This window comes from Sceloporus undulatus, chromosome 4, assembly GCF_019175285.1.
Source record: "Sceloporus undulatus isolate JIND9_A2432 ecotype Alabama chromosome 4, SceUnd_v1.1, whole genome shotgun sequence".
In the NCBI taxonomy this organism is placed as follows: Eukaryota; Metazoa; Chordata; class Lepidosauria; order Squamata; family Phrynosomatidae; genus Sceloporus; species Sceloporus undulatus.
In genome coordinates, this window is record NC_056525.1 from 21,384,162 (window position 1) to 21,407,959 (window position 23,798).

Below are 23,798 nucleotides of genomic sequence, written 5' to 3' on the forward strand. Positions count from 1 at the left end.
AATGGGCAGCGTATTCCAAGGCTGGGGCAGCCGTGGAAAATGTCCTCCCGTGGTGGAGGTTAACCTAGCACAGCAACCTTCAGTAGATTGCTTCCCCCAGTTGTGTTCTAGGGTGCGAGGCAGAATGTACGGGAGAGGCGGTCTGTTAGGGAGCCTGGGCCCAGCCATTTAGGGCTTTATAGTGTAAGAACCAACAACTTATATTGAGCTCGGAAGCGAATGGCAGCCAATGGAGATCGTTTAAAACGCGTGTTTATAGTGCTGTGCATGTAGCGCCATTGCCGACCAGCCGGGCTGCCCATATTCTGCACCATTTGTGCTTCCGAGTATTGGTTAAGGGTTGCCCCATAGAGTCATTGGCAGGAAGCCAGTCCTCTAATTTTACCAAGCATGTACAACGCTTTTCTATTTCCCTCTGTGCCAGGTATGGCGCAGCTGGCAAGATCAGCCGAATCTGAGAACAGGTGCTCCGTGAACGTCGCATTTCACCTTAAGCGTAGTTGAAGCGACTAGTCAGAGCACCACCAGACGCGCACAGATCCTTCACAGGGGAGCGTGACCCAGTCAGGACAGTGAACCACCTCCATTCATGGACCAGGAAGAACCTATCACGAGTACTCCGTTTTTCCTGATTCAACCTTGATCGTTTTTCCTCAGCCAGCCCATCCTGACTCTAGACGGCCACGAGGAGAGACCCACCACAGTCCTGCAGCAGTCCGGAGACATAGAGAAAATTATTTTGGTGTCTCAGCGTACTTTTATAACCCCGCGCCCCATGTCTCCGGATGATGCTCTCCCAGCTGTTTCATGTAAATTTAAATAGGCATGGGATACAGAATGGCTCCTTAGGACCCAGTTATAAGGGACCGCTCATCGGAGCCACGTCCTCCGCGTCCTGCACCATCTGGACCTCCCAGGAGAGGTAGCAGAACCACTGATGCAGTGCCCCGAGTCGCACCTCTGCCAGGCGTCCCAGAAGGATACCGATGGGCCATGGTAATCGAAAGCCGATGAGATGTCCAAGAGCACCAACAGGGAAACGCTTCCCCGTCGATGCTCTAAGGAGTTCATCGACCAAGGTCGACCATTGCCGTCCTCAACCCGTAACACACCCGGGAGCGCAGTTTTTTTGAAACGGGTCGCATATAATCCGTTTCATCCAGAACCGCCTAACTTGGATCGCAACAGACCCGGCGATCCCCTTTCCCCAGAACTGGCAGCACGAAACCAGGCCGTAATTAGTAGTACCAGGGGTCGAGGGAGGGCTTATTTAGATCGGTTTACAATGGCCCAAGTTAGATCCGATGGAAATAGCCCATCCGCAAATATGTATTATGATAGGCTAACAGTAATGTTACCGCCCGGTCCCCCTGGGCCCTAACCACGAGGGAAAGGGATCAAGACAGCAGTTGTTTTGTCCAACACTTCCGAGGATCTTGTCAAATCCTCGGTAGCTCACCAACTCAAACTGATCCAGTTTTGACATAGTTCACGGAGGCTCTGGACAATTCTACCCTAGTTTTTCTGCTATAATGGTCAGCGTTCAGACCTTCGCTTATACGAAGGTGTTATCCCGAAGAATCGTTAAACAGTCACAGCAGGCCGTAGAAGGTTCAAGTCTGGTCAGGGGAGGGAGCGATTTTCTCCCTGACCACCCTGAACAACTCTGGGCCGGACGCGACGAAGCGGACGCAATACGAGCACCATAGAACGAGTCTTTGTTTGCTCGTATTGCCTCTCCTAGTCCTTTAACAGTTGGTCTAGAAGAGTCTTGTCGTCGAAGCGAAGGTGGTTCCGCAAACGGTACTGCTGCCCGTCGAAGAACCCTCTTCCTCGCCCGAGATCTTCCTTATACCATGGCTTACCTTGTGAAGCGGCCTGAGAGGCGCTTGGGAGCATCCTTTGTATAGCCCTGGAAAGACAGGTATTCCAAATACGAGGTGAGGTCATGCAACGAGAGGTCGCCGTCATTTTCCAACCGCGAGCCCCTCTAAGGCGTTCTGGACATCTCAGGTTCCATCAGCCTTCGAGGTGGACCATTCTAAAAGGTCCACCACCCCCGGGGGGATCGGTAAAGCCTTGATTTTCACCTCTACCAGGAATGTCCGTCATACAGGGGGAAACATTATAATTTCCACCCACGGATTTTTTTTTTTTTCCGCCTCCGAACAGAAACCAATCGAAGTATTAACCCCGCACAAGGCGTAGACCCTGTATCGACTGGACGGCCCATGGCCGCCATGGTATCCGTGAATTCCCAGCCGCACGCGGATGGAACATGAGCTGGCCGTGAGGAGATGTTGAAGTCGCCAAACAAGAAGCCTGGGCTGCTCCAACATCCTCGCGACCACTGTGTCAGCTCGTTAAGGAGTCCGCTAATGCAAAGGGTGGCCATACACTAAAGAATCCCTAGACTGTCCCTAGCCTTTAGGTCAGTAAAATAACCGCGATATAGGAGTCTGACGGATGTGGGTTCCTGGTGAGGACACGGTGTTGTCCTATGTACAAGGCCACACCCCCCCGCCCACCTACCTCGCTGGTCTTCACCGAGTACCCAGCAGGCAGCCGGATCCCCACAGCATCCCTTTCAGGCCCCAGCCAGGTCCTCGGTATGCAAGCCAGGGTCACACTTATGTCCTCCAACAGATCCTGGGAGGATTTGGGTCTTTTTGTTAAGAGACCGGCATTGCACAGGAGCAGCGCAGTTTGTGGCACGGTTGTTGGAGAAACCCCAGGTCCTTCGGTTGGGAGGGGGACAGGAGGAAGAGATAGATATGGATTTCTCAATCACTCCTTCCCCTGGGACAAGTCCCCTCTCCCACCACCATACCTCAACCATGGACCCACCACCTCAATTGGAGCTCCCCCCCCAAGATTTATCCCCGGCCCAGGCATCCCCCTCAATCCCCTACCTCCCCCCACCCCTCGATGGCTACTAGAGGAGCGAGGTTTAGCCACTACAGGCTCATCTGCTCCCATGCTGATCCGAAGCCTCCCGCACCAAGTAAAAATTCTGCACTTCTCAGTTCCGCCATCGGTGATCCCATTCTGTGGCACACTCCCGGCGTGGAATGCGCACCTCCGACACCCCGGAGTAGGCCGCCCGGCAGAAGGCGCAGTCCGGCCGCGGCATAGGACGGCGATGGCCCGGCGTGGATGGCATGATGTGCTGTGGTATGGAGGGTGCCGGTTGCCCGGCTTATACCCGCCGCTCTCACCTGGCGGGCTCCTCCCTGGCTTGCCCCCCAGGGGGTCCTTAAAGGGCCACACGCACGAAAAGGGCCCAAACGCCAAAGCGCAGAAAGTGCAAAGAGTCACCTAGAGTCCCGCTGCGGTGCTCCACCAGGCCCGTGGGCGGCACTCCCGGGGTGGTGGCGCAGAGGCGGGCACCTCCCGAGCACCCGGGAAGGAGTCCGCCCGTCAGAAGGCGGCATTCCCTGCAACGGCAGCGACAGCGAGTCAAGCGTGAGATTTAATGATTTAGAAGAGTTATTTAAGGAATATTTGTAAACTGTCAGATCCCACATTTGTCAGATAAAGAACGTCATATCTATGCTGAGTAGAGGCCAGGATGATTACCCAGAGATGTACTGACCACAAATAATCTTGGAAGGAGCGAATGAACCAGGAGAATATATACAGTGTGAGGAATCCAGTTAAGCAAGTTTTTCTCAAATTGTCTTCAGGGAGTGCTGTGGGCTGATGCAATTTGTGCCCTGGAAATCTGTGCCCTGAATCTGCGGTGAACACAGGAAAAAGTTCATATTTGAAAACATAGAATTAGAACACAACAAATCGTTAGAATAAGAATAAGAAATAAAAACTTTATTATATAACCGGCCCTTCGCAGCATCAGGGCGGTTCCAAATATAATCGTACAATTTAAAAGACAATACAATCATACGTTCAAACCATTATACAATGACAAACTGTGCCAATCTGATGTCTCGACGATGCTAACAGGAATTAGGAAGGGGAAGGCAAAGATCTTCACAGGGGGGGGGGGGTTTTACAAGGGGCTCTCAGACATGCTTGAAAGGATAAGCCTGTCTGAAGAAAAACGTCCTTTAGCTCCCGTTTAAATTGGGCCAGGAGGTTGTCCGAACGGGAGCTCAGTAGCAGTGTTGTTCCAGAGGATGGGGGCCGAGGTCGAGAAGGCCCCTTCTGGTGGTATCTGTAATCTAGCCCGGAACTTTCAGTAACTGCCTGCCTACTAGATCTGAGTGTGCAGGGCGGATTATATAAGAGAGGCGGTCCTTCAAGTACTCTGGGCCCAAGCCAATTTAGGCTTTAAGTTGAATCATACAGTTATAAATGTGCATAAACATGATTATTTGACAAGAATGTACGAAAAAACAGAGGAGCTCACCCCATAAAAACAAACAAACAAACACGGCAGAACTGGGGACAATTTGAAGGTGGGTTGGTAAAAGGAAATGTTGGAGTTTATAGTTGTGCACATCTTCACAAGCCATGCAGTTTATGCCATGCTACTGACGAAACTGCCATGGAGAGAGAAGCGGTACCTCCCAAAGATCCAAGGCATGAATAATTGTAGGGGGGGGTGGGGGAGTGCGGGACAAAATGGCAAAGGTGGTGGCAGACTGGCTCCAATATCATCAGAGCAATCTATCTGATATCTGAGTCCAAGTTTTTGTTGGGTGTGTTTTGGTGTATAGAGCCCTTGTTTTGGCCTAATGTTTGTCAAAGTGAGTTCTGCAGAGAATCTCATTCCGGCTTGAGTTCTATAAAATCTCACAGGGGCATCACAGGGGGAGTGATCCCGCCCTGGAATTTCACTCCAAACATTAAAAGAGTTTTGTATTGACTATGCAAAGTAGTCCAAACCTCCGTGTCGAAGAACAATGCAGCAGAAGAATTTACCAGGAGCGTTGTAATGCCAAGTGAGTCTTTTCAAAAACATGTCCATGTATTGTGCTAGAATAGTTAGCTCTAACTGGTGGCATTTTTCGGCCACAGATTGTGGGGGTTCCCCACCCCCCACCACACCCCCGTTCTTTCTTTCCTTCTTTGCAACTGTACGTCTCGAATTCTGTGCCTGATTGCCTAGTCATGTCCATGCTGGCGAGGGATTCTGTGCAATGCAAGTGCAAAGATTAACATTTCCGAGGCTGACCCATGTAGTGATGTAGGAGTGTGGCACGACACAACTGCCTGTGCCCCATCCTGTTTCTTCCCTCTCACGGTCAATGTACGATGAGTCACTGGTGGTAAAACTTTATGAAAAAGGGAAATGAAAGGAGGAAAAGGTGCTTACCAGCATTATTAAGAGAATGGCGAAATTGAAGATGCCCTCTGGGGTATAGTCGTCTGTCAATCCAGGCCTTCCGTTCCCAGAAGGCATTTCCCTTTATGCATGCACAGTTTGCCAATGACGCCCTCAAACAGAAGCCCAAACATGAATTTTACTTATTTAAATTGTATGTACACCATGAGGCCTTGCATGCCCGTTTACCAGAGCTGTGGAGAAATATATTAGGTGCTTGGCTGCAGCTCCCAGCCATCTGGCCACTGGGGGGTTCTGGGAATGTCTGTGGAAGAGGCCTTGTTGCAAACCCGGTCCATGGGGACCATGGACAATAAAGAAAAGCTCCAAACAGGGCAGTGGTGAGTAGACTGAGTCTTTGCTAAGCGACTACTACGAACGTCGTTCTCCATTTAGTCTCCAAGTTGCTACTGTCCGTCCGCTTGTAGCTGCCACATTGGCTTTTGTGAGAGGACACCAGAAAAGAACTTCCAAATATTATAACGGAAACAAGGATAAATGAAAATAATGAATAATGAGCAAGTCAAAACCATTGAGGGCTTTAAAGAAACAACAGGAATTTGACTTGGCCAAAATTGGGCCCGCTTTCACACTACATAAATATAAGCATTATGATTCCTTTAACTGCCATTGCTGCACCTGTGGAATCCTAGGGTGGATATTGATGAGATCGTAGAAGTCATAGAATCATAATGGTTGGGAAAGATAACCACAAAGGCCATCCAGCCGAACCAGTTGTTTAAGGGCGAAATAACGGTGTCCATCAGAGGTTTTTTGTGGAATAAACTCTCATGATATTTTCCCACTGGTATGGTAGTGGGAGGTGTTAAGCAAGAAAGGCATCTGGAAATTCACACATCCCAGAATTAGATCTGATCAACCTGTAAAACAGTTTAAGGGACTCGTTGAGATGAAGTGGTCATATAAAGGAAATACGGTTAGTACTCTAGAAATTTTGTAGTCAAAAAATTGACCTAAACGCTGAATTGGCTTTCCATGGGCAATGTAAGCACTGTCCTTAACTCTTATAGAAAAAGAACCATCCCCCTGAGGAAAAGCCAATGTGTAACTGTCTGGAACCTGAACCCCCCTCTATATCTCTCTAACCATTTGAGCGGGAGCACAGTGTTTTGTTGCTGTTCTCAGGTAGTTTAAAGCTGAAAACAGAGGTGATTTGAATGTGGACACAGCAAGGAGAGCATCGGTGAAATTTAGACAAAGAAAGGGAAGGCTCATTTCAGTGTTAAAAGTCCGCTATAGAAAACTGGCTTTTGCTTAGATCTCCTTCTGCTTTCTTCCTTCCTCCTTCCTACTCTTCTCAGATTCGTAGAGGATACGTTTCCGCCTACGTATCAGGGTTGTGTGCAGAACTGACCCTTTGGGGCGGCCTGCACCCACCCTTTACCCAACGGAGTCGGGGCCTCAGCTGCAACAGCGGCAGCCCTAGCCCCGATCCCCGCGGCGTTTATCCGGCATTCCCTGCAGCCTGGTAAACGGGTGTCCTTGGGCTTCATGCCGCAAGGAAATCCCGACAGCGGTTAGGAACAGGAGAAAGAGGTGCCCGGTTGGCCCCGTTCTCCTGTGTGTCCTGACCACAGCTGGTGTAAAGGCGCACCAGCGACACAAAACAAAGGAAGGGAGCTCCATTTCAGGCTCCTTCCAGCGCCACGAGCAAAACGTCATTTCTTTGAGTTGGCGCGGCCGTGACTCATAATGGTGGCACCCAGCTGAAAGGCCACCGCCATTACAACGTACGACGGGTGCAGGGCAGCTGGAAAGACGCCCCAAGGTAACCCTATATGTGTGGCAGGCCGCGCCAGTCCTTACAGCGCCTCTGACGACATTTAGTAGCGGAGCGGATAGCAAGAGCATTTTAAATAGTGTGTGTTGTTTCACGTTCATCTTTTTTAAAATAAGTTTATGTTCAAATGGTTTTAATTCAATGAAGTAGTTTAAATGCATTTTAGGACATAATTTTTGTATGCGTTAAAGTTATTTTTTGTGTGGTTACTGTATGTGTTTTTAATTTGTCAGCCACCTTGATCCTCCAGTTTTTTGGGGAAAGACGGAGAGAATGAGTAAACACCACCACCACCATCATCATCAATAAATCATCATACATCAATCATCATCATCATCATCATCATCATCATCATCATCATCAGCATCGCCTTCATCCCTTCCTTCCTTCCTGCCTCCTTCCTTCCTTCTTTTCCTTCCTTCCCTTAGTTCTCCTTCTCCGTCCATTTGCTCAGGCTTTATGTTTTGCTAGAAAAAAAGCTCAGGCCCAGATACCAGCACTCGCCTTCCCATAGAAGCTGGCTCCATAGAGCAATTAATACTTTAAATAAAGCAGAAATAAATAAAGTGGATGTTTTAAAAACATTCTGAATACACTGTTTTGAACATACATTAACAAAAAAAGACTCGTGGTCTATTTAAGAACCAGTGTGGGTAGTGGTTTGAGACTCTCAAGGTGCAGGATTTAACCCCTTGCTCAACCGGAGGCCTGCGAGGTGCTCCCTGGGTGATCACACACTCTCGCCCCAGAAACCCATGATAGTTTGCCTTATGGTCTCCATAAATCTGAAATGCTTGAAGGTCAACAAAAACAAACAACAATAACACTCAGGATGCCATACAAAGTGTTCCCCAGAAGTTACCTTGTTTAAAATGAATCAACAACCAGGAACAACAAACCTTCTTAGGCATTCAACAGATGTCCCTAGTTAAGAATGGAGGTAGAAACAAGCCTGACAAAACTGACAGCAAAATTTAACCCTGTGGATCAAAATCTTTTAGCTTATCTCATGTCAATCTAAGATCAGCCAAAATGGACATGAAAAGGTATATAACCATGTTGTCACTGGGGGTGGGGGGGGGTTACAGAGGGTGTTGACCACACCAGTTGACACCCTAATTGTGTCCTCAGAATACCTACCGTTTGTAAATAGCGCGGGTGGCATTCAATCTGCTTCCCTTTTAATGCCTTTAAAAGATGGTGGGGTGTGGTGAAGCTCAGTGAAGGAAAAAGGAAGGCCCCAGAAATGTTTTAAAATTTAATTTTTAAATTGAAAATTCAAATTTCAAAATTTTAATTTTAATTGTTTTAAAAAAGTGATTGGTATAAATTTAAAATTATTTTACGTTTGTTTAAAAAATCACATTTTAACGAAATGTTCACTATTTATATGGAAATACATGTAGGTTCGGCATTAATATGGTAAGTTGAAGAATATAATGTTTAAGTTTTGCTAGTTGTTTGTCACAGCTATAGCATTACTTCATGGTAGGTGGGAATTAGGATTTACATAACATTAGTGCAAAAAAAATTTTTTTTACTAAGGATCTTGTATGGTGTGAAATTGGTAGGAGGGCAGGGGGGTAGCACCGTGTGTTTATTGCACCGGGGACACCAATCTATGACAGTACACCACTGGTCTATACTTGTGATCGTCAGTCAGTATCACATTGATCAGCTTGGACAAGACGAATACTGAAAGGTGAATGGTAGCTATCTTTAATAGCTTAGTGATGTCAAGTAAAAGATGGAGCCGTTGGTTTGTCTGCGCTCCAGAGACTAGAAAATGAACCAATGGATTCAGAATGTACAAGAAAGAATTCCACCTAACATACAATTTTTTAAACTGGAAGCGCTGCGCACATGCAATAGATGCCTTGAGTGTGGTAGAACTTTCCAATCGTTGATCCAATTGGATTGCACATTGCAGGGGCATGTTTTCCAGCATGGCGGGAGGTTGAACCTAGATAGCCCTTGTGGTCCTTCTGACTCTAAGGGCGTTCCCACTTTGGCGGATAAAACGGTTTATATTGCGTATTCTGATTCGAGTTATGTTTTTTTCCCGGGATAATTCGAATTTTTTTCCATAATTTCCATTACCAAAAGGGCAAATTAATTTGACTCACTTGACCCTGTTTCGTTCCCAGGTTATTTTAAACACTTTATTTTTAAAGCGGAGTTAACTTGCTCCCCCGTTCCATTTGTTCCAAAATGTGTCCTGTCGCAGAGGCCCGTTGCCTTTACTGGGGTCCTCCAGGAGGTTTCCTGCAGCGGCAGCGGGCCTCCCTGAGGGCCGTTGCCTTCACTGGGGTCCTCTAGGAGGGCCCTGGCAGCGGCAGCGGGCCTCTGGCGTCAGGGGCCGGCAAAGAGGCAGAGGCCTCCAGCGCCAGAGGCCCCCGCCGGCTTTTTTGCCGGCCGGCCCCGTCAGGAGCCAGCAAAGAGGGGGAGGCCTCCAGCACTGGTGGCCCCCACCGGCTCTTTCCCGGCCACTGACGGGGCCTGGGGCCCCGTCAGGGGCCAGCAAAGAGGAGGAGGCCTGGCCCCTGCGGTGGAAGCTCCACCCCAGTGTGTGGCCCCGCCCCCAGAGGGTGGAAGCTCCAGCCTCCGGCTACAGCCCCACAGTTGTCTGAGGGACAGCAACCCGGCCCCCAGCTCAAAAAGGTTGCCTACCCCTGGTCTGGAGGATAACTACCAAGACTGCATGAGTGAAAAGAACAACATATTGTTCAGATTTGCTTTTACTCACCTGTATATTTGACTAAAGTTCTCCCTGTAGATATCTCCCAAAGTTTGGCTACTGAGTCCTTTCCGCTTGACAGAATATACTTTGAATTCTTGGAGAAAATGGCAGAACAGACTTCAGCCCCATCATGTGCTTTCTCAAAAGTAGTGATACATCGATTTGAAACTCCATCCCACAATTTGATACATCCATCTTTGCTGCCTGTCACATACATGTTAGCACTCCCATTGTAATTAACTGAGCATATAGCATCAGTGTGCTGATCTTGAGGATTGCAAGATACAAAGCACTGGAAAGTGTTGACATCATACAGTCGCAGGGTAGGATGCTGGGTGCCAACAAGTATGAAGTCTCCAGAAGGATGGAATGAGATAGAACGTAGCATTTCTGCTTCCTGTTGAATTAGAAAATAGACAGTTAACATTAAAAGATACCTTCCTATTGTTAGATCCTATCTAAATACCAAACTTGTATTGGCACTGTTTACCTTGCAAAATTTAGATTGTAAGCCTGAGGGCAGGGAACCGTCCAATTAAAAAGATTGTATGTACAGCGCTGTGTAAATTTACAGCGCTTTATAAATAAAGGTTAATAATAATAATAATAATAATAAAATGAATTCATCCATACAAAACATCATTGCTACCTAAACAAGCCAAAGTAGACACAATCAAAGGTTAAAAGTAATAGCATAACTTGATAATCTATTTGCAAAACCAATGAAAGTGGAGCAAGTTTTAAGGTGTGGGGTGTGTGTGTATTAAGTTGCCCCATATAAAAGAAAGAAGAAGAAGTTGGTTTTAGTAGCATGGCTTTTTTAAAATGTATCTTTTCTTAAGGGAAATGCTGATCTGTGCACTAGACTATACTGTTGTTTACAATAGTGGAAATCCATGTGACCAAAAAGGTGACCTCTAAGGAATTCTGGCTAGATACATGTTGACAAATGTAAGACAAAGAACCACCCTATCATGGCTAGTTGGACCTTTAGGCTTTAAGTTGTTTGAACAGCTATATTCATAACTGTAATTTATATCCTTGCAACTAGAATGTACAAACTAGGTTTCCGAGCCCCAGAGTGGTCTTAGTTCTAAAAATATTTATACACAGGATTCCATAATATCAAGACTTATGAATGAAGTCCTTTCTGAATTGACACCAATTATTTTTGATATTCCTTGAAAAGTGTCTAACCTGGATATATTTGAAGGCTCTTTTAGCAGATGGTTTTGAATAGTCAAACAATTTAAGTGTATAATCTCTTGATCCTGAGGCAAGGATTTGTTCTGTTGGATGGAAAGCTAAACATGTCACCTCATCCACGTGATCATAAAGAGTCCTAATAACTGGATGATTCTCCATGTTCTGTTGGGCTGTTTCATTCATCATAACCTAAATAAAAAATTTAGAAAATGCAGCATGGTAACCATTACTTTTTAGCCGTATCAACAAATCACAAACACATATAAGAATGGTATTACCAACATGAGGAATATGATATAGTACTTCCCAGTATCACAGAGAGAACTTTGCATATATCTGTCTCGAAGACTACACCACATAATTGGAGTTAAAATGGGAGAATGATGAACAAGATGTATCATATCAAAACACCTGCCAACAAAAACGCTACAGGTAACTTGGAAGCCAACACAAATAAAAGTATGAGTGGAAAAGTTCCTCAGGATAATTCTCTGATCTGGTGGACAAAAATCTTTTATTCTGCACTCAAATATGGTGAACTGTGTCCATGAAGGAAGACACAAAGCACAGGAAAATATTTTGGGGAGGACAGGTTCAACCCATGCAACTTTCTGTTTCTTTGTAGAATCCGTAATGACTCCAAAAGAGAGCAACTTGGAGAAAAAGTTGAACACTTAAGGATTAATTACTACTTGAGTATTTACCTCAATCGGCATAGCACTCTTTGCCAACATTCTCTCTGTATCCAGTATTTTTATTGAAGCATCAGCTGATCCTGTAGCTATTAACTGTCCATCTCTGCTATATGTAGCTACACGACATGGTCCTTTGTGAGATGTGACATAACATGTCTCATATTCTGAAGCCTCTGGAGACATAGTCTGCACATCTGCATCAAACTCCAAGTCAATCCCTGTGCCAGGAGCTACTGTATCAGAGCGCCCAATTGCATACTGAACTGCACTATCATCATTTTCCATTCCTGCAGGGAGAAAAATAGATGAGTACAAGATTCTGTTTTCCAAGGCAAGAAATACAAATGTTGCTTCAATAATTCTCAAGCCTATTTTGAAGATTTTTGAGGAGAGACAAGTAAAATGAAAATTAGGCCATCCATGATGTTCATGTCACATTTTAAATTTCACTTCAAAATCATGCGTTTAATCATGCTTTTAATCAGACTTAATGAGGAAATCCATTTCATGCTATATGCAGGATAACAGCTATCCTACCTTTTGGAAAGAGACTTTAGATAATTAGCAACACGATAATATGCATATCTATTGAATTTAATGGTACCTACTTCAAAGTAAGCCTATGCAAAATTGCAACCCTAGTATTTGTTGTTGTTGTGTGCCTCCAAGTCATTTTTCACTTATGGTGACCCTAAGGTGAACCTACCATAGAGTTTTCTCGGCAAGTTTCTTGGCAAGTTTGTTTTGAGGCTAAGAGAGTGCAACTTGCCCAACCACACCCAGTGGTTTTTATGCTTGAGCAGGGAATCAAACCCTGATCTCTGGAGTTGTAGTACAACACTAAAATCACTTCACCATGCTGGCTCTCAACTCCAATACGTAGATACTTGCATCAGCTACTCAATCAAGCATGTCAGCTTAAAAAAAAAAGGGGGGGGGATAAGCGAGAGAACCCAAATACTACTCTCTCTTATTTTTTTAACCTTTAACCTGACCTGCTTTACTGAATAGTTGATGCAAGTACTCAAGGCTTAAAAAAATCCAACTGGTAAACTAAGGCCCGGTACAGATGGAGCCCGAAGGACGCCCTCGTCACGTGCGAGGGGTGCCCCACCCACACTCCTCTCACATGTGATGAGCAGAATGCGCGCGCCCGCTGCCAGCTGTTTGTGGCTGCGCAATAAGGAGCGGTCCTTTTTTGCGTAGCCGCATCGTGCAATTTGGTTGCTGCGGTGCGACTATGCAGCAAAGAGAGGGGGCTCCTGGCCGTCTCTTCATGGCGCTCTGTTACCATCTGAAACAGATGGACCAAAAAGAGTGGCTTCTGCCTTCTTCGGGGATGTGGTGTGTAGAAGCTGCTGACAAAAAGAGCTCAGAAAGAGCACTCCTCTTGGAAGCTCAACTGGGATCATGGCAGTGGTCCGCTTTCAAAGCACACTGTTCGGTCGCCACAATCCCCAGTCGATTAGTGCTGGAGGGGCCAGAGGCCGGTCTGCTTATTCACTGTATCAAAGAATATTCATTCAGATACACACCACACTCCAACTTTGTTCAGTTGTAATAACACACCATGTTCTGAGATTATGTGAACAAACCTTACGCATGAACACTCTTTCTTATTCTTCTTTCATTCCAATTCTCTCCTGAACTTTCTCTTTAGAATTTGTTATGCCATGCAGATTGATCAATCACAGTTTAATTGTAAATCAGAAGCGCATGGAACGGGAGGTACTATGGCAGTAGGAAAATCTTGTGTCTTATCACCATAAATAGAACTATACCATTTACACAGCTATTTTTATTCTATAAAAGGGGTTTGATTTATTTGTACAACAATAAGGGTCCTTAAATGCGCCACAGTAATACACATACACGCACGCACGCACACACACACGTCTCTCCACTTTTGTGGCTTTGAATTTGGCAGTTATGGTTATTCATGGATTTTATTAATATGTTCTCTCTAGGACTATCAAGGTCCTCCAGTGCAACTGTATGGTCAACGTTAAACAAAAGTTGCACTGAAGGACCTAGAGAGAACATTCCACTAGGCATTTGTAGTTCCTCCAGCGCAATTCTATGGTCAAGGTCTGGCAGGTGTTGACCAGAGAAATCTCTAGAGGACCTAGAGATTTCTAGAGAGGTGTTCTCTCAGGTAAAAACATAATGTTTCTGTTATTTGCGGGTTTTCCACATTCACGGAGGTCCTGTGCCCCTAAAGCCAATGAATGTGGAGGGATGAATGTATACACAACTCTGTGCCTCTAAAGTTAGCATAACTCAGGCAACTAGGAACCTATTCAACGTCATTAAACACTAATAAATGAAAAGACAGCAGGCTAACAAGGAGTTAAGATGTAGCATTTCTGCAACATTCATCAGCTAAACATGACATACTGCACTAGTTTGACAATGTCATTGCAGCAAGGTAGCTGCAATGAAAGCAATCATCTATATCTCTTTCCTGCTTTATACTATATCTAAGCAGGTTAATAGGATATGGTTTCTCATTCTAGATTTTTGTCTAGTTATGGACAGTGGGCCCTTGATATCCATGGGGTTTTGGTTCCAGAACCCTTCGTGTATACCAAAAATCATGGGTATTCAAACCAGTATTTAACATTAAAACATGGCCTGGGCATCAAAGTCCAGGCACCAGAAAGGCATTCTTCCTGCACTGTTTTCCATCTTCTCATCACAAAGATTATAAGACTCTGCCAGAATCTAATTCCTTTCCTGATTCTTTGTCCCAACTTCTCAACCTTCCCATCATAAGCAGCAACCTCCACTATTGCCTTGGACAGCTTCTCAGAATGGCCATCGCAGGTTAAAAAAAAAGTTTCTTCATTTCAATCTGTGATGGCTCATACTGTATCTGCGTATATTGAGCCCGTGGATACCAAGAGTCCACTGTATATTCAATATGAGTCAATTAAAATGGTGTTTAATCAGTATTATTTTTAGAAACTTGTCAAAGTGACTGTAGAGAGGTTTTATGGCATAACTATCTAAGAGACAAAAATATTTGATTGCTAATGGTTTGACATGCCATGTTATACAATGCTCTTACCAATGTGAACAATATAAAAACAGCATCATATGTTTGATAACAACATGATAAATTTCTGTTTGAGACTAAAACTTACCCAGCTTAATAAGATGCAACAGCTGTTCAGAGGGGGCACATACAGACTGTGGCTTCACTTCATTTATCAGACCATTAGCAATGCTGATATATCCATCATATAGCAACTGACTAATTATCAGTTTGTAAAGTTGCTGTCTGTCTTTCAAGCTTACTTTTGGCCTATACATTGTGAACAAAGGTTGTCTTGCAGCAGTCTGAAACAAAGAGACAATAAGTGCATACAGGTATGGTAAGAAGGCACTTACTGTTTACTTTATATTTAAAGTTTTTATCCCCTCCCAAAATATTTCTTAAAACAATACAAACAATAACAAAGCAGCATGGAATCAATTAAGAATTAAGGAGCAGAAAAATAATACAGAATTATCTCTAAAAGGTAATATTAAAAATGCGCCTGAAACATATGAACGATCAGATAACGACAGCATATTTTCAAGTGGTGTGTATGTGTCAGACTGATCTCTCTGAGGTTCAAAGCCCTGGGTCTAAGGTCCAAAACAGTATACTGTATCCATGTTTTCAAGCATACCTAAAAGACTCCTTTCCTAATATGAGGAGAGATGCAGGCTTGCATGAAAGGAAACTGTCCCTTAGGTTGGGGTGGGCAACTCCCACGGACCCATGGACTAGCCTTCTGCCCCAGGGACTGTCTAGGGCCTCAGAGATTGACCAAACAAGCAAACCAAAAACTGAAAGTGGCCAGACATCCACTCCCAGTTTTAGGGGGGGGGGGGGAGAAGAAAAAAAAGCTTTTTTTAAAATGTTAAATGGTGCAAGGGGTCAGTGCAACATATCTAATGGGTGAATCGGCTCTTTTAGAGGTTTCTAAGAAAGGCAATTTTTCTTTACTTTTTGTCATAAAAGGGTAGCCCCCTGAGCATGTGTGCATATACAGTAGTCCTAGGGTCACTTGTTGTCCACCAGTACTTGAGGTACAGTGGGCTGAAGCCTTTTGTATCCATATCAATGTGCAGAACTAAACGGTCCTAATCTCCTGATGTACTGCCTATGAAACTGAACAGAGTGAGAGTGAAAGGCACCTCAAATAGTTGCTATATGCCTTCAAGCCATTTCCAGGTTATGACAACCTTATCACAGGGTTATCTTGACAAGATTCTTTCAGAGGGGGTTTGCCTTCCTCTGAGGCTGTGTGACTTGCTCCAAGATTACCCAGTGGGTTCTCATGGCTGAGTGGGGGTTCAAACCCTGGCCTCCAGACTCCGTCCAACTCTCAAACCACTACTACACCATGCTGGCTCTAGTAGGAGGTTTCCTGGAAAGCACCTCAAATACACAGGAGCAATGAATTCTGGCTAGAAGAAATTAATCAAGTATGTCCTTCTGGTGGTTTGTTTTTAAATGGAATTTTAAGATCTTATAGGCTTAGAATACAAAGAATAAAAACAAACCTTCCACTGACTGTTCCAAATGAATGGTAGCAGATGGTACATCTTGCAAAACTAAAGAAGAGTAGAGATCTTGGCGGTCTCTCATGCATAGGGTCACTATAAGTTGAAGCTAACTTGATGACAAATAACAACCTCCACCACAGGGGAAATTAGGGCAAGGAATGCATGGAACTCACTAGGGCAAGACACAGTAATGGCCAGTGACTTTAAAGGGCGATGAACAACTTGAGGAACAGGGATATCAGCGACTGCTGCTCATGATAGCTAAATGGATCTGCCACACTCAGAAGCAGCAAGACAGCATGAAAAAAGTTACCTTTCTGGCCAGAACAACTCCCATGCTGGCTGTGAAATGCACTGTACCTCAGAGTTTCTAACCTCTGCTTTGAATATCTGTCCCTGCTACTCCAACAGCAAAGAAGACTGTTGGGCCTGTTACAGACTGCCAAAATAAAGATGCTTTGGGTCTCTTTGGAGGTATGCTGTTTAAATGATGCATGCATCCTAAGAATCCGGAAGCTGCACCAAATCAGCACTCCAGTGCTTAGGAATGGAGTGTGGCTTTGGCGCAACCTCCGGACCCATGCATCATTTAAATAGCATACCTCCAAAGAGACCCGAAGCGGCCTTGGTCTCTCAAGAAGCTGTATGAAAAAAAAAAAAATACTTGACTGGGGTGCATCTTTGTTGTTGATTGTTCCCAAGTCATTTCTGACTTCTGGTGACCCTAAGGCAGGCCTATCAGAGGGAGGTTGCCATTGCCATCCTCTGGGGCTGAGAGTGTGCAGTGTGCCTCCAAGTCATTTCTGACTTATGGCGACCCTAAGGCAAACCTATCAAGGGGTTTTCTTGGCAAGATTTGTTCAGGGGAGGTTTGCCATTGCTCAAAGCCATCTTGTACATTTCATGGCCAAGCAGGAATCGAACCCTGGTCTCCAGAGCCATCGTCCCAACCCTCAAACCCCTGCCCTGGCTGGTCCTCAGTCTCCCCCAGCACAAGCTCTTCAGGGCTGGTTTCCTTCCTAGCCGCTTTCTCCCTCCTGGCTCCCATCTGCACACGGCGACAGAGAACGCAAAGCCCTGGGCCATTCCAGCGTTAACATTCCGCTGCTCTCCCTATTCTTTAGGCTCCTATCTGGTTCTCCCAGAGCCGCCCTCCCCATTCCTAGCCTTCTGTCCGATTTCTTGGCTGCAGCCTCCACTCCGATGATCTCTCTAAGGCTGAGAACAAGGCAGTCTGGCACCACTCGACCTTGGGATTCGTAAAGCAGCGAAAGCGGTGTCAAACTGGATTGATTCTGCAGGGGAAGGAGGGCGGCCCTGCAGAGGCAGCCAGGCTTCCTCCCACGTGCCAGGTCCGAGTTTACACCGGAGCCAAGGCTTCTTTGCGGGGCGGGGGGGGGGGGATTCTTACCGGCCCTTCCTTCGGCCTCGGTCGGTCGGCGCCCGAAATGGCTGCTGGCGGCGCGGCGTCGGCGGCGTCGAGGGGGGCCTGGGCCGGCGAAGGCAGCGGGAGCGGAGCGGGCGGCGGAGGCGGCGGGAAGGGAGGCGGCGGCGGAGGAGGAGGCAGCAGCCTGGACCGAGCGCCGCTCCGTCGAACAGGCGGCTGCATCGAGCCCGAGCACATCGATGGGAGCCGCGGCTGCAAGGGAAGAGGCAGCCAGCAGGGGTCACTCTCGGGCGCATGCGCCGACTCTACGCCTTCTACTGCTGCATTGAAAAGTAGCCAACTCTAAAAAGCATCCACACTGGAGAAACAACCCGGTTTGGTCCCGTTTTAACTCGTTGTCTGGCCCAAAGGCTATGGAATTCTGGGAGCTGGAGTATGTTGTGGGGCCCAGAGCGGAGAACTCCAACTCCCAGAGTTCCATCGCCTAAAGGAAAAGAGCTGTTGGCCGGTTCAGACCAGGGAAAGGAGAAAGCAGTACGAAAAGTGAAGCACACTCCTTTTCTTCAAGCCCTGTTCAAGTGACACTTCTGGGGAGGAACCGTAGAAACAACGTACTTTGGGATTTGCGATTCTGCCAGGCCTGGCAAAACTACGCATCCCAGGATCCCACGATGGGACGCAGCGGCAGCACTACGGCCTGTTACAGACAGCCAAAATATAGCTGCTTCGAGTCACAGTGGAGGTATGGTGTTTCAATGATGCATGTGTCCTAAGAGTCCAGAAGTCACACCAAAGCCATGCTCAAGTCCTTAGGGCTGGAACGTGGCTTTGGTATGACTTCTGGACTCTTAGGACGCATGCATCACTGCAACACCATACCTCCACTGTAACTCGAAGAAGCTTTATTTTGGCTGTCTGTAACAGGCCTAAGAAGTGGTGTCAGACTGCCTTGTTTCTACAGCGTAGCTGCACCCTGGACGACGCTTTTAGAACGTGAAATGTGTGGGAATGGGTCCGTGACAGGCAAACAACGAAGCAAACGAAACAGCTGGGCCTGGCTGCAAGGGCTGCCACTGGATTCCTTCCCTTTTCCCCCACAATCTTCTTAAGAGCTGCCTGAAATCCATTTCCAGAAGGTTCCTGAGATGTATGCAGGAGGTTTTTAGGGTGTCTGGGAAAAGGCGCAATCCCACTCATTGGAAGTAGTGTCGAACTGCACTGTTTCTCCAGTGTAGATGCAGCCTGCGTTCTTTGAAAGGATCCCTGCCCTTCCAGGGCCAGGCAGAGGCACTCTTACACTTCTGGCTCAGTTAGTTTCCATGTGGGAGGCCCAGAAGGCTACTGGGAACCTTAGCCATAGTCAAAATCCAGCACATCCTGAGCATCACTTTCAAATATTTGTATAAAGTAGTTATTCACCATTAAAGGAGGTGCTAATTCCAGGCAACAATTGTATTGTCATTTACATGCCAAATATCTGGTAAACCCCATTTGCTGGGTTTAGGGGCACAGGACCCCCGTGAATGGTGAAAACCCACAAATAACAAAAACACTGCTTTTACCTGAGAGAACACCTCTCTGGGAATCTAAGTCCTCCAGGGCAACTCTATGGTCAACATTTGCTAGACATTGACCATAGAATTGCACCAGAGGACCTACAGATGCCGAGTGGAGTGCTCTCTCTAGGAATCTCAGTCCTTCAGTCTGTATTTTGGTTAAAGCTAACCACAGAGTTGCACTGGAGGACCTGGATATTCCTAGAGAGAACATATTAATAAAATCTATGAATAATCAAATCTGCAAAACTCAATGCCGCAAACATGGACAGACAAGTGTTGTTATCACATTAATAAAAAGGCTTTAGGAACTTGAATGCAGAGAATGGGAGAATCCCAAGTCTGGAAATACGATATCCTGGGTTTTGCTTTTTAGTTTTAAAACTAAACAACCAAACCATGAAAGCCTTGTTTCCACACCCTGATGGGCCTCAGCGTTCAAAACAACAGGCAGATTGTGGCTGAGCTTGAGCTCTATGGACGCCCATAATTATATGTTACGTTTATACTCTGCCTGTCCTCCAATAAGTTCAAGGTGGCACACAGCTCCCTTTTATCTTCCCAGCAAGACTGTGAAGTAGATCAGGCTAAGATGGCCCAAAGTGTTGCAATATGCTTCATGAATCAGTGGACCTGGATCTCCCAAGTCCCGACATAACATTTTTACCAGTATACACTGGTTCTCCATAATGTGCACTGGAGCTCAAGAGAGTGGCATATAATATACATTATATTCTGAGCCTGTCTGCAGACCTGCCCCCTTTTCCATGGGGCTTTCATACCTGAATCCCAAATAAATATGCAAAGGATTGCAACCTCAGAGAATTAGTACAAAAATAAATAAGCTCTATTTGGAATAGAATAAAATTTGTGCTTGAAGAGATCACCAATAGCGTCTTGTTGTGGCAGCTATATATTACATCTAACATTGGGGCAGTATGGTGTTCAACACCAATTACAGAGAATATGAGTGGCCTGCTACTATTTTGTTTAAGTGTTTTCTACAGATGATACGAAAAAGGGAGATCCTCATCGCCTGCTTATAGGGCATTTGAGGGTTGTTTTTGTTCTTGTTAGCGTGGCTATAAAAATAATCTCACTCATGCGTTCTGGTTTTGTTATTCACACTATTCCCCCAGAACTGCATCTCTGCAAGTTATATTGCTCACACATGTCAGAACTCAAATAAATATGGAGTCAATGATCCGGATGTATTCAAAACACATTCAAGACATGCAGAGTTTTATCCCTGGTTTATCCCAGGTCTCTTTTTGTAAAGGTTATTCACACAGCTGACAATGTGAATCTTTTAGGAAAACTTGGGTGTTCACACTTACTTTTTTGTTCTGAGGAGATGCAATACCGAGTCAATGTTCCTGCTATATTACCACAAACAAATCTCTCCAAGGCATTTTAACCTGGTCCAGCATTCACAATGGCACCACTTTGCATCACCATGGCGGCGCCTCATGGACAGAAAGGACCCCAGCAATCTGGATCGCTTCGGTAGCGCATTTGCACTCCCGAAGATCCAGATCACTCCAATCCTAAAACAAAGATGCACTTAGATGCCTGTGCAAAATGCATTGGGTTAAGTGGGGTTTTCAGACACACACCACAAACTGCGCCAGGTGCATTAGGGGCCAATGTAAACCTCGCAGAAATAACCCAGTTTTACACCAGTATTTCCATAGTGTGAATGTGCCCCAAGATTGATTATCCTAAGTGAGTTTTTTGGCAGCTCCCCCAAAACCTAATTAAGATACATTTGAAAGGCATGTGAACAACAAAGATTCAATCCACCAAAATTATTTTCACCATCTGAATAACCCCTCAGAGGGCATCTTGCTGGCCTCTGTGGGAACTTAACTAGGAACGCTTTTGATCTGATCCAATATAGCTCTGGCATTGACACATACATTTCAGCTGCCTCTCTCCCCACCAGTCATACAAAGGAATATTTTTACTCACATCAGCCTCCAGAAATGGCAGCCGATTTAACCGTTGTTCATTGGAGGGTGAGCCCATGCAGCTCATGGCCCATGGAAGTTGTCGCCTCTCACATGCTGGAGTCACACGGCGATTAGACATTTTATCTCATAGAACTAATAAACCGCTTAGTACTGTATACCTTTTTCACATTCTCCTGTTAAATCCCCTTGTTAGAGATCATAGGATTTCTGTCAAATGTAAATGATCTTCTACCTCACATTTTAAAACAACCCATCAATTTTTATACCCCATTTGGCTTCCTAAAACTAATCTGTTATCTCTGTCATGCTAACCACAAAGTGGACTTGTCTTTTTCTGAAGTTCACACCTGCTTTTTTCAATGGCTGTTTGTCGTGTGATGCAGTAACTATCTTCTAGCCTGGTAACCCTCCTATGTGCATCCTATAGTTTATTCTTATTGTGGAGAGCCTAGCCCGGTTCTATGTTCTTTCTTCATTTGTCATGCCAGTCAAAGAGTCCCTCAGGTGCAGCTGACCCCTTAGTAGCCAAATACCCCCAAGGTTTACCACTCTCTGACAAAATGTGTCTAGAACCCTCTTTAAGCGTACCCTTCTTGACCTCACATTTCTTGACTGGCCCTATAATCATGCCACAATAAGTCCCCAAAGACCCCTTCACACCACTCCTTTTGTGAAAACACCTTCAGATGGGCAGTTGGAGGAAAATCTGTCCAGCATTTGTTCAAAAACCCCACTTTGGTGCCATACAGGTGTACTATATTATTATTATTATTCTCGTAAATGCTAAAACTTAAAAGGCCAGGAATGGCTCTAATGAATATGCCACCCTGTGTGACCCTACAAATTCTCTCAAGTGTGACCCTACTTGTAGGTTTCTGCCGAATCTAACGTGCCAGTCTTTCAAATCGGGACTGGTGTACTCATCTTCAGGGAAGCCACTTCCCACCACAAATGCGACTGGCTTCCTAATGATTGCTTCCAAGGCCAAGGAGCCAAGAATAGGAATTGCCGTTTCCTACCCACTGCTTCCGGCCTTCCATCATTGTCCTAACACACAGCACAACCACCATCGACAACTGGTCTCTGTCACAGGACTGGAGCCCAATATGAGTTTAAACTGGTAAATCCACACAGATTTTTGAGTGTGTCTCTGGCTGGTTGTTGAGCCACACACAAGGACCCCTGTGGTACGGGCCAGCCAAAACCAACGCTTCTGATTTTGAAACTCGAAAGTCACAATTCAAACTTTGGAGGAGGAGGGGCTCCCAAAACACTTCGGCCCCAAAGTGTTTTAAGGCAGACAAGCCCTTCTCAGCATCAACCTGACACGCTGAAGAACTAATTCCTAATTTGTTCCTTCAAGGCTGAGGAACAAATAACAAATGGGAGTCGTAGTTTCCTGCCCACTGCTCCTGGCCTTCCATCATACTAGACAACCACCATTTGGACAACGTCACAAGACTGGAGCCCAAAGGAGTTAAAACTGGCCAGTCCAAATAAAGTGTGTCTCTGGCTGGCCGTTGAGTTATAAGTAGTTATGCACATAAAGCCAGGCTCAATTGAATACTGAAACTCAACTTCACAACTCAAACTTTGGGGGAGGAGTGGACTTTGGCCCCTAAAATGTCTAAAATGGAAGCGCCATTCCCAGTAACAGCCTGACACCCTCAAGCACTAATTTGAAAATGAAGGGGAGTAACGGTCTCCTTCCCTTCACCGTTGGAACAGCGGAGGGGGCGTGGCCAGGAGAAACGCAACTTCCGTAAAGGAGAACAATCCCAGCGACTAACAACGCCACACTAACTCGGGGGGCAGCGTTACGCAAACGGCGTAGAGAGCGCGTTCCCTCAGACAGACAGACAGCCATCCGCTTGTAGCACAGGCCACGCCCCCTTCGAATTCAAATCTTAGTCCCCCTTGCTTTTTTTGTGTGCGTGCTCTGGTGGGCGCATGCGCAGTAGGCTGGATCCCTTGCCAAGGCAACCATTTTTACTTCAGCTGAGACAGTTGGAAGCCAGAGAACGGGGGCGGACCCTGTTGCTGAGGCAGCCAATCGGCGAGCAGGGAAGCCGTGAACTCGGCCAATCAAAGAGCGGGAACGGTTTAAAGGGAGTTGAAGGAGGCGGGCGGAGGATTTGAATTCAAACCGCTGCAGGATCTGTAGGAGGTGAGTGGGGCTTCGCGGAGGGCTGGGTTTGAGCTTCTAAGGTTCACCCCGGGTTCCTTTTGTTTGTTATGGGCCTTTTTGGTGGAAAAGTAGCCTTTGGTTGCATCCACATTGGAGAAATAACCCGGTTTGGCAGTACTTTAGTTCTTTGTCTGGTTCTTTGCTATGGAATTCTGGGAGTTGGCGTTTGTTGAGGGAGCTGGGGGTGTTTAGCCTGGAGAAGAGAAGGTTAAGGGGTGATATGATAGCACTGTTTAAATATTTGAAGGGATGTCATATTGAGGAGGGAGCAAGCTTGTTTTCTGCTGCTCCAGAGAACAGGACCCGGAACAATGGATGCAAACTGCAGGAAAAGAGATTCCACCTGAACATTATGAGGAACTTCCTAACAGTAAGGGCTGTTCGACAGTGGAACAAACTCCCTTG

The 23,798-nt window shown here is 45.9% G+C and overlaps 2 protein-coding genes across 2 annotated transcripts in view; one reads left to right on the forward strand and one right to left on the reverse strand.

Moving 5' to 3' along the window:
• AURKA (aurora kinase A) overlaps positions 1 to 23,798 on the forward strand; it is a 90,647-nt gene that overhangs the window by 50,887 nt on the left and 15,962 nt on the right. The window lies entirely within an intron of this gene.
• CSTF1 (cleavage stimulation factor subunit 1) lies at positions 857 to 23,000 on the reverse strand. Its single transcript, XM_042465756.1, has 11 exons — positions 21,204 to 23,000; positions 17,701 to 17,928; positions 14,876 to 15,071; positions 11,739 to 12,016; positions 11,026 to 11,223; positions 9,835 to 10,225; positions 5,138 to 5,237; positions 3,275 to 3,437; positions 2,533 to 2,649; positions 1,866 to 1,912; positions 857 to 1,058 (listed from the first exon to the last, which is right to left on the reverse strand). Exons 1-11 carry the CDS (start codon positions 21,321 to 21,323, stop codon positions 857 to 859), a joined length of 2,040 nt encoding a protein of 679 aa, XP_042321690.1. The 5' UTR covers positions 21,324 to 23,000.

Bases quoted from the DNA above. Each gene is read 5' to 3' on its own strand.
- CSTF1 (XM_042465756.1), bottom strand. From the start codon at position 21,323: ATGTCTAATCGCCGTGTGACTCCAGCATGTGAGAGGCGACAACTTCCA. The intron at 5,238-9,834 runs GTGAGTAAAAGC...TTTTTCATAAAG, and splicing joins AACTTTAGTCAAATATACAG to TTTTACCACCAGTGACTCAT. The intron at 1,913-2,532 runs GTAGGTGGGCGG...CTGTCTTTCCAG, and splicing joins ACTCGGTGAAGACCAGCGAG to GGCTATACAAAGGATGCTCC.